This window comes from Ixodes scapularis, unplaced genomic scaffold, assembly GCF_016920785.2.
Source record: "Ixodes scapularis isolate PalLabHiFi unplaced genomic scaffold, ASM1692078v2 PGA_scaffold5__190_contigs__length_132052651, whole genome shotgun sequence".
NCBI lineage: Eukaryota > Metazoa > Arthropoda > Arachnida > Ixodida > Ixodidae > Ixodes > Ixodes scapularis.
The window spans coordinates 45,687,996-45,699,196 of NW_024609880.1; the positions used below are offsets into that span (position 1 = coordinate 45,687,996).

At 41.1% G+C, this 11,201-nt stretch overlaps 1 protein-coding gene across 1 annotated transcript; it reads left to right on the forward strand.

The window, feature by feature from the left end:
* The first annotated feature begins 1,980 nt into the window (after positions 1-1,980).
* LOC115332966 (probable DNA double-strand break repair Rad50 ATPase) lies at positions 1,981-10,989 on the forward strand. The gene is made up of 4 exons (XM_029995473.3): positions 1,981-2,001; positions 3,810-3,861; positions 3,950-3,962; positions 7,094-10,989. The coding sequence occupies exons 2-4, from the start codon at positions 3,810-3,812 to the stop codon at positions 10,875-10,877; spliced, it is 3,849 nt and encodes a 1,282-aa protein (XP_029851333.3). The 5' UTR covers positions 1,981-2,001; the 3' UTR covers positions 10,878-10,989.
* Positions 10,990-11,201: the final 212 nt, after the last annotated feature.

Genomic DNA, 11,201 nt, shown 5'->3' on the forward strand with positions numbered 1-11,201 from the left:
TGGGATTACACTTTTTCAACTGGTGCACGGCAGAAAGGTGACGACGATGCTAGGCGTCATGCTTCCCCACGATCCGACGGACAACGGCACTGACGACGCTCAGCTGGTCACCCATCGGGCAGAATAGGTACGCCAGCTAGCCCGCCTTCGGAAAAAGGACCAACAACGTGTCGACGCTGGCCGGTACAACCCTCGTCGCCGCGACGCAGAATTCCAATCCGGAGACAAGGTGTGGGCGTGGACGCCCATTCGCCGCCGCGGCCTCAGCGGGAAGCTATTAAAACGCTACTTCGGACCCTACAAGGTAATTTGCCGCCTTGGCGACTTCATCTATACGAGGTACTTTTCGGCGAAACCCGACCATTAGGACGCAGCCAGCCACGACCCTGAGTGGTCCACATCGTTCGGCTCAAGCCGTTCTACGCACGCTAAGACTGTGACGCTGCATGTTTATTTCGTCTCACGGTATCTTTCCCCTTTCGCGTTGCATCAGGATGATGATATTTTAAAATTGGGACGTGCGGGGCCGAGCAAGCAACACTCGGTCGTTTACTTCAAGAAGATTCGTGTTTATTCCTAAAGCTAAACATTTGACATATATCTGTCCGGTTGGGTGAAAACTTAAAATGGTGCATCCTTGACGTCGAGAGTGACTCCGGCTGAGACTTTTTATTGGATTGTGGCAAATTCAAAATACACCAGGCAACATCAATACATAAATAATGCAGGTACAAGGGTAAAAGCCACTGAATACTACCGTGTTTTTCAGCTGTATTTCGCGCCCGGTGTATAGTCCGCCATAATCAATTTTCGCTGAAGAAAAAAGTGTTTTCTTTAGATAGTCCGTGCTCAGTTTATGGTCCCCACCTGGTGATTACTCCGGGAGTAAAAATTTACGCAAACAACACACCTTAAAAATACCTGCTTTATTAAGGCAAGAAGACGCTTGAATCAAACAGAAGACATCTTTAGCTTAGTCTGTCATTCACAAAATTCGCCATGTTTTGTCAGAATAAACAACATTTTAAAGCTAAATAGTTGTATAGCCCCACCACGTAAATCTTCAACCTTTAAAATATGTAGCCCGCGGACTAGCGTCATAAATGCACGGTAACTATTCAGGGAAATTTGCTGGCATGAGCGTTGCTATTAGTAAGCTTGCAAGAAACGAGACGCTCTAAGCCGACTTGCGGAGTATTTGAGCTCCCGTCTCACGTATTTTATGGGTGCTTTTCGAAACCAGCGTTCAAAACGCTAATCCAAGAAATCGAGCTCATTTTCGACGTGAAAGAACAAGCCGTAGCCGTCCCCAGAGGATCCATGACTCAGACATTTTCCTTGAAAATAGTCTTGATTAGACGCTAACACTGGGAGTTCGTATGCTCAAAAAGTCCTGTAAGCATCTGTCCGGTAAGAATTGCAGGATTCTTTGGGGTGTTAAAAAACAGCGAACACTGCGAAACTTAAGCAGGTTGTACTAACGTCCATAGAGTTCGGCCTTCGGCAGTTTTAAATTACAAGTATTGCAACCATATAACAGGCATCTCTAGAGAACAATTTATTGAAACTTTTGGTAATTTATTCGTACACATTCATTAAGTATACGTAAGGAAACAAATGATCTTAATAACGCGGACCTCGAGTATGATCAGCTAAGTTAGTTTTCTACTCTATAACAGCTGCGCTTGTCCTCATGCGTGAAAGTGCTCTTATCTCTGTTTTTTTTCTTTATCTGTGTAGTTCGTTTATCTTTTTCAGGCAATTCAAAATATCCCTGTTCTCTTTTTTTGCATTACACTTCGGGGTCATCGGTCTAGGCGAGTTCTTGGGTATAATCTGCATGACATCCGGGAAGCCGTGAACGTTCTCATACGCCTGCAATGACGAATCAGCTGGTGCAGGTTTCATGGTAGCTCTTGCAGCGGCCTGTATATAAACGCAGCTACTACCCATGGGCACAATCACTTTCTACCTCCGACAAGTGCAAGGAGGGGTACCACGGTGAGTAGCATGACTCTCGAAAGAAACGTCCGGTGGTTTTTCGAGCTGCCCAAACTAATTACATTTTCAGAATAACCAAGCTTTACTCTTTTCAGGATGTCATTTATTACCTCTAAATTTAAAGTAGCTATTGAGAAAACTGCAAAAAAGATAATGCCAAAACAAATATTCAAATTTCCCCGCGCTTTACAGGGACGTGACATCACACGTTTTGAAACTAGTAGGCAGAACAGGCAGTCTAATAACAAAACGAAAATGTTTCTAGTGCAGGCGATCTGTTTTGTATTAAGCATGATCGTAAGTCATGAGACTGGAGGGAAAAAAATTTAAGAGGGGAAGATAGTGCCTTAAACTCAGCTACACAATTTATTTCAAATATTGAAATAACATACTTGCATAAAAAACACTCTACGAAATTTGTCGCTCCCCAATTCTGCCGTCCTAGGCAGCTGCCTCTGTATTGTCAAGTTCACCCCTGTCTAGTGGTTCATGCTAGCATTATAAGCGAAATAACCGTTGAAGCTTAAATCACTTTCTTTCAGCATCGATTCCATTATTTCACACTGAGTTAACAAAATATAAGATAAATGGTTCAAGCGAAGACGCGAATATATTTTACACATGGGCCAAAAAATATGAGCACCGGCGTAAGACTAGTTACAAAGTTCAATGTCGAAAGGTTTATCATCATGAGCGGCGCTGTGAGAAATAGAACAAATTGTGTGGACTGGGCCTTCGGCATATTTTGCAACGCTTGTTGTAAATTATTTATTTTTTTTATTTATTCAAGACACCCCTCGAGGGAGGGTACAAAAAGGGGAGAGGGGAAGTACATAAAAATACAAAAAGTAGATAATGTAAGCATGACTACTAAACAAAGGGAACGAAAATATGCGAGAACGATGAACAAGATATGTAAGCAAAGTAAAGGTAAGTGAACAAGAAAAAAAAATAAAAACAACTGGATGTTATTGTTTGTGCACATGAGTTCTTAAAAATGTCTTAGAGCATCCTCAGTCCCTATGTGTGCTGGCAAGTTATTCAAATCGATTATTGGTTACATGCGTTTTATAAATCTCATTTAAAGATTGAGTGTCATAGCGTGAGCTCGGTGTTAGTTGTTCACTTTTAGTTACCTGAAAACAATCTGTGTGCTTAGTCATCATTGCCAGATGAAATACCTATTACAATTGTATGTCCAACAGGAAAAATTACAAATTAATAACTTTAACTTACACCTTCTCGGGTAATCCAATTCGTTATATCCCTAACGAAATTTAAACTAAGCTGCTTAATCCCACGTAGATTATAAAACTAAAACTACAGAAATTGCATCAAAAACTCTACATTTCTAGGTTGAGCCTCTATTGACAAAAGTACATATGTAGCAAGAGCCATATCCAGATATACCACACGAAGGAACCATGTGACCTATGTATTTTTCTTAATGAATACGCAGGTCAAGTAGATGTTTGTCCGTATTTATCTACCGTACTTTCCCTGTTGATGGCACATTTAGAATATGCTTTTCTCGGTCTGACTTAATAATCTTCTAATTAGCGATATTTTAATTAAATAAATGCGGCTCCAAGCACCGGCAAAAGTTTGTTTTATGCGTACAATATGTGTCCTGCGTAAAATACATTTCATTGAATCACTTAAGATTTTAAAGTCCGCTAATAAAACTACAGAATTTTATCACGTTTTTATATGGATCTCGCCTATTGTATTACAGAATATGGGTCGTATAAGTGAAGTATGTTTTGCTTTTAATTACAAACAAACGAGACCCTACGGTTACTTTGCAGATGCGGTTTCTGTTCTTCGCGGGGTGCTTGGTTCTGGCAATTGCTGCCCAAGGTGAGACTTATCCCGGGCGAATAGTGTGATCGTGAACCTAATATTCTCTATTATTCCCTCCACGTTCGCTCGACATGATGCCTAACAGTCTGCTCTGGCCGGTGAGACACAGTTTTTAATTTTTTTTTCCCCAAACCTGTCTTGAGCACGGAATCATACACGGAAATATCGATTGAACTATTTCCGAAAACGTGTTCAATGGTCGTTGTCTCTGTGGTGATTTTGACTTGTCCCATTACAAAGTTTAACCCATATGAGAAAGGTGAAATCGTTATATGCTGCAAAGGTTTAATAACATAAGTCTGCTGTAAAGGGATCCTTGAAATCAACTACAGCAAAGATTTGTGGGAGCAAATGGGAGTCAACGTCTGCATTTACGATAAACGAGAAAGTCACTAAAGAGCCGACAAAAATGCCAGCAACTTTAATAATCATCTTAAATCTGTTTTCACTTGCGATGATGAAAAACTAGCAAACTTCGTCGTTGATCAAACTCTCGCGGAGTTGAGTGATCTCGTTTTTACTGAAGAAAGTATTTTTATTTTGCTTTTAAAATCAATTTCAAAAAGTCGGCTGGTCCAGATCTATTTTCCAATTCACTCTTGCGGTGTTACTCGGAGTGGGTGTCTAAATACTTTCTGATAATCTATCAAAAATCACTGGAGTGGAGTGTTGTTCCTGAGGGATGGAAACTAGCTACAATCACATTCGTTTTTAAATCGGATCCCAAGAAAAATATTGCGAATTACAGGCCTATTTTTATAAAGAGTAGTCGTTTAAGCTAATAGATCATATAATTTCTAGGCAACGTTATGACCATGTAGAAAAGGGAAATGTTTTGGTAACTTGTCAGCATAGATTTAGAAACGGGTTCTCTACAGTAACTTAGCTACTTCAAGTGACCCATGATTTTGATCACGTCCTCAACAGCAAATGACAAGTCGACGGTTTGTTCCTGGATATATCTAATACATTTGATAAAGTTTCCTACAATAAGATTTTTTTTACTGAACGCAGTTCTTATCACACACAAGCTTGTGAAATATTTAGCCACGTACCCCCGAGGGAAATAAACAGTGTGTGTATTTCAGAGGTAATGAACCAGACTTGACTTCGGGGTACCCCGGGGCTCTGTCTTGGGACACTTGCTTTTTCTACTTTACGTTAACAATATAACTAGAAACGCATATGTAAAAACTCGATTATTTGCAGACGATTAGTGTTTTATACTTTGATGTTAAATCTTCTCAGTAGAGAACTATTTTTAACAATCACTTAGAAAGGCTACTCGCCTTCTGTCGAGATTGGCAAACGGAATTAACAAGATAAAAAAACAGTGTCAATGTCAATCAAGCGTAAAGGCCGTCCTATGGGTTATTAGTTTAAAAGGTAAAAAATACAAGCACTTGGGTATTAAATTTTAATACTAAAGTATTATATAATTAGCACCTTGCCACTGTTGTACGAAAGCGACCTAGCGGCTTTGGTCCTCGAAATGTCTACTAAAGCTTTCTTCATCAAACACAGAACCAACAGTTTACAAAATTTTATAATGACCACTTTTGAAATATATCAATGTTGTGTGGAACCCATTTAGTAAAATGAACGCCAATTTTTTTCCTCAATTCATTGTTGAGTGGAACAAATTCCTTGCCTCTCTAACAAACTAAGATTTGTTAACTGCTCCATTGACGGAATCACTGCTTTCTTTTTTAGGTAAACTTGGTTTAATTTCACTGCAATTGTAAACATTGTTCGTGTTCTTATTTCACTGTATATAGGGTGTAAACTGTAAACTTGTTCAATGTCTTGAATAATATTGCCATTTCGTTTTTTTTTTGTTTTTTTTTTTTTTGTATTTTATTGATGTAATGTTGTACCTCTCCTACCACGGTCCTGATTAAGCTAGGTGGTTTTAATAAATAAATATCTATTTAATTATCTGCATTGGAGATGTATGCTCCTATATCTTCGAATTGATTTGGACAGCGCTCATACACAAACCGATGGCTCTATCACTAAGTTTAACTGCGTTAGACGGCTCAGACAGTACAAGTCAACCATAATGCCTTTATACGCATTTGCTTAGTGATGCGATCGCTGCCAACCATGACAATTAGCCTAGGTTAGCCTATTTCTATTCCCCACCCGGCCTATCTCTCTCTCTCTCTTTCTAGCTGGCAAATTTACGCCCAAATGCTTTTTTTTTTTTTTTTTTTTTTTACGTTTATATAGTCTGGTGTGACACAGCTCGAAGGCGTAGCTCTGATGCCATTTTAGCAACCAACTTTTCGTTGTACCTTTGCTTATTTAGGCACGCTTCGACGGTAAAAGCGAGGCAATGGATGTTTTAGGTCTGAGAAAGAAAGACGTCGATGCATCTTAATGTCGATCGCCGTTTCGACGGTACATTTTATACTCGACAGTATTAGCACTCGCTCAGGATAAAAAGAACACGGGAGCACTTCATATAAAGAGTTTTCAGTAACCAGACGTCATAAGCGACGCGAGAATCATTGCCTTTAATTAAAGGTCGCGTAAAAAAAATTGTAGGACGACAACATGGCGCGATGCGGTTAGACGGGGGCAGCTTTTTGTTTATTTTTCTTTACGCTCACGCCGTCGCCAAGTGTTCCCGACATATTTATCGGGGAAACTGAATTTTTTCTTAGGTGACGTGACGCTACTTTTTCCGCTGAATTGGGCGGGGAGCCTGAATTCGTCTGTAGGTTCAGGACATCAGGTCACCTGACATCAATTTTCCCGCCAAATTTAGAGGAGAAACTGAATTGGTGCATAGGTCACGTGACGTCAATTTTTCCGCAAAATTTCGCGGGGAAACCGAATTGGTACATAGGTCACGTGACGTAAGTTTTTCTGCTAAATTTAGCGGGAAACCTGAATTTGGTACGTCACGTGACTTCATGTCACGTGGCATTAATTTTTCCACCAAACTTTGCAGGGAACCTTTTTGTTTACGCTCACGCCGTCGCGAAACCGGGGAACAGACGCGTAACAGCCACCGCTGTAAAAGTTAACTATTACATCGAATTTCATAGCATTGGTTTGAAGCAGATATTCCCGAGATGCTGCTTCAATTGAACCTGATTTTATATATATATATCTTCGAAGTAAAACGTGTCCTCTTTAGAAGGCTTTCATATTTCTTCAAAACTACTTTATGGGTCTCATATCAATTTCAGTGTTTCAAGTTTCTACATTTGCTTTTTAGGCCGCAAGACCCCGCTTACGGTACCGACGTTGAACAGGATTATGTGGCGCCAAAAGACGTGCAGCTTTCTGGACATACCTGGGACGAAGAAGACCACGAGGAATACATCATCGACACCCTTAAGGACATCTCCAAGACCCTCAGAGAGAAGTTCCTACTTCTGGCTGAAAAAATCAAGGAGAAGATAAATGAGCTAAGACAAGCCGCTGGTGGTCGGGCGTCACTCCTAAAGGAACAACTAAGTGAGCTCAAACACCAGCTGGAGGAGTCCACCAGCATCCTCAAGCGGAAAGTGCAAGACTTATTCGACAAAGGCCAGTATGCGACCATGGGTGACAACGCTCTGGAAACATTCGCCAAATTTTACGAACTTCGTGGCAGGCTTAACAAGTTCGTACATGGCATGAAGGACATGACCGGGGAAAAACTGGAAAAGCTTGCAGAACTGGTTAGGGAACTGCGACACAAGATCGAAAAAAAGGTTCAAGAGCTTATGTACGATTCTAGTGGTACTGATGTTGCCCTTTACCACGGGAATGACGAGATCGACGACGAAGCTTACGTCATCCAAACGTTACGGGAGATATCCAGAACCCTCAAAGAAAAGTTCCTACTCCTCGGTGAGCACATGAAGCAAAAACTGGCCGAGCTTAAAGAGATTGGTGGTCGCCATGCGGAGGTCATCAAAGAGCAACTTAAGGAGCTGAAAGATAAACTGGCCATTGCACGCGAGGACTTGAAGCAGAAAGTACAAAAGCTTTTTGATAGAGCGCAGTACGCCTCGTTCGGAGAAAATGCTGTGATAATAATTTCAAAAATATTCGATATGCGCGCGCGCCTTAACGACTTCATTGAAGCAATAAAAAATGTAACTGGTGAAAAATTGCAGGCATTAAAAGGAATTATAAAGGAACTGAGGTTAAAAATCAAGGAAAAGGTCCAGGAGCTTCTTCATGGTTCTGCAAAACCTCAAACAGCTCTTTACAGTTCAGACGAGAATGATGCTGAAGCCTACATTATTGGCACACTGAGAGACATTGCTAAAACCCTCAAGAAAAAGTTTCTCGTTCTCGTACAAACAGTTAAAGACAAATTAAGGGAACTGAGGCGCTCTGTAGGAAAGCATGCGAAAGTAATCAAAGAACAGCTTCAGAAAATATTTAACCAGCTGAATGAGGCGCGTAAAGAACTGCAACAGAAATTAGCGGAGCTATTTACCCCAAGTCCCTCTTTGAAAAAACACGCTGAAGAAATTTTCGCTAAACTGAAGAAGCTCCGAGCTAAGTTTGCAGTGTTTGTGAAGGAGGTAAAGAATATTACAGTCGAAAAGGCTCAAAAGCTGATGAAAATGATTGTCGAACTTCGAGATGAAATTAAACAAGAAATCTCCCAACTCCTAAATTATACTCACAGTTACGCGTTGTACCAAGCAAGCGACGATGACGAGGACAAGGAGGCCTACATTATTGATACCCTCAAGAGCATTTCTGCGACCCTCAAAGAGAAATTTCTCACCCTTGGCGAAAACATTCGACAGAAACTTATCGAACTAAAAGGTGCCTCAGGCGAGCAAGCTAAAGCAATCAAGGAACAACTAACAAATTTAAAAAATCAGCTGGGCGAGTCTCTTCAAGCTCTTAAGCGGAAGGTGGCTGATATGTTCAATAGTGCCCATTATACATCATTTGGAAGCAACGCACTTGTAGTATTTGCTAAGCTCTTCGACCTTCGAGAAAAATTGAGCAACTTCATTAAAGGCATGAAGACTGTCACTGGTGAAAAGTTGGAAAAGTTGCAAGTGCTCATTAAGGAGCTACGAGAAGATATCAAAAAGAAAGTTCAAGAACTTCTTCATGGTTCAAGTGAATCCCCAAGTGCCCTTTACCAAGAAAGTGACCATGTAGAAGATGACGAAGCCTACATTATCGACACCCTCAAGGGCATTTCTGTGGCCCTGAAAGAAAGATTTGCCACCCTGGTTGAGAAGATTCGACAGAAGCTGCTTGAGTTGAAAGGAGCCGCAGGAGAACAGACTAAAGCAATCAAGGACCAGCTAGAAAACTTTAAGAACCAGCTGAGAGAGTCCCGACAGGCATTGCAGCAGGAGGTGGCTGCAATCTTTGAAAAGTCTCGATATGCGTCGTTTGGAAGTAATGCCATTGAAGTAGTCGCTAAGCTGTTCGAAATTCGGGAAAAACTAAACAGCTTCATTGAAGCCATAAAGACTGTCACAGGGGAAAAATTGGAAAAGTTAAAAGGGCTTATTAGAGAGCTACGACAAGAAATCAAGGAGAAAGTCCAAGAACTTCTTCGAGGTTCAAGTGAAGTAAAAAATTCCCTCTACCAAGTAAGCGATGTTGATGAAGGCAATGAGAATTACATTATGAAGACACTTAAGGATATAAGCCAGTCTCTTAAAGAGAGGTTTATTGTTTTGATAGATACGATTAAGGAAATTGTAGCGCAACTTAAAACTACCACTAGTGAACACGTTCAAGTGCTCCAGACCCGACTTCAAGTTTTAAGGATGCAACTGGGAGAAGCGAGAAGAGAACTGATGAAAAAGGTGAAGGAATTTCTTACGCCCGCTCAGTACTTTGATTATGGCGGAAAAACGAATGAGTTTGCTGAAAAACTGTTGGCTTTTCGATGGAAGCTAGAGTATCTTATGAACGAGCTAAAAACTGACCATGGGGAGAACTACGGCGAAGTAAAAGACTTGATTGAGTCTTTGGGTAATGAGATCAATGATCATGTCTATCAATGCATGGGCAGTTCAAGTGTCAGTGCCTCCGCTCTGTACCAGGCAAATGTGGATGACGATCAGAATGATAAGCGCGCCTACGTAATTAATACCCTAAAGGATATTGCCAAGAGCCTCAAGGAAAAGTTTTTAAACATCGGAGAAAAAATCAGACAAAAACTCGCTGAACTCAAAACAGCCGCTGGTGCACAAGTTGTTCGGATCAAGGAGCAACTGAAGGAGCTAGCTAAACAAATGTTTAAAGCGCGTGAAGAGCTGAGGGAAAAACTTAAAGAACTTGCTAGACCGAAACAGACCCAATACGCTTATTTCAATGACCAGGGTTTTGACATATTTTCAAAAATCACTCATATTAAGGAGAAGCTAGCGAGCTTCTTAAAACGAATGAAGAATCTAACCGGAGAAACGCTGGCAAAACTGAGGACTGAGGTAGGTGAACTCCGAGAAGCAATCAAGCAGCAAATATCTCAACTGTTACAAGGTTCTGACAACACCCCCGCTTTGTACCTCGCTATTGAGGACATCGAAGACAACGAGGCCTACATTATTGACACGTTAAAAGATATATCCAAGACCCTGAAAGAAAAGTTCATGGTACTCGGTGAGAAAATTGGACTGAAGATGGACGAGATGAGGCAAGCCGCCGGACTGCGTGCCGCAATCCTGAAGAAGCAGCTGCAGGAACTTAAAGGGCAACTTATCGAAGCCCGCGACGCGGTGAAACTGAAGTTGTGGGAAATTATCAGGCCTGGGCTGTCTGCGCAGTACAGTCTCATCAGCGACATCTCCTCTAGGGTTTTCGACAAACTATCGGCACTTCGGGACAATTTTCAGAATTTCTTGAACAAGTTGCAAGCGACGGCTGGAGGGGGGTGGACCAAGATGCAAGACAAGATTAGCGACTTGCGAAAACAAATCAAGGAGAATATTCAAAACATGTTCCATCAAAAACCTTGGATTACAACAACCGTTGCTTCGACAATGCTGCCTTCGACTGCCACACCAGTCCCGGCCTTGTAAACGGTTGACCAGGAGAAGTAGACGACAGTGTACAAGACTCAAGATATTACCCGCACGCCCTAACCACTAGGCTTAATCGTTGAGCAATAAACAGTATAATTCTTGATAATTATTTTGGTTTCACTTGTCGGATTACTGCATGCACCTGAGGAGCACACCCCGTTTGTGCCATCAACTGTATTTTTGGTATAGTACTGGGCAGTTAGTACAGAAGTATCAGGAACATATTCGAGCGTCTAATTATAACCACGGTTACAACTTATAAACCATGGTTCGCATGTTTTTATTTGTTGAGAGTTTTTTTTTCTGAAAAGGTCATTGGAC

Coding starts and splice junctions, on each gene's coding strand:
- LOC115332966 (XM_029995473.3), top strand. CDS start 3,810: ATGCGGTTTCTGTTCTTCGCGGGGTGCTTGGTTCTGGCAATTGCTGCC.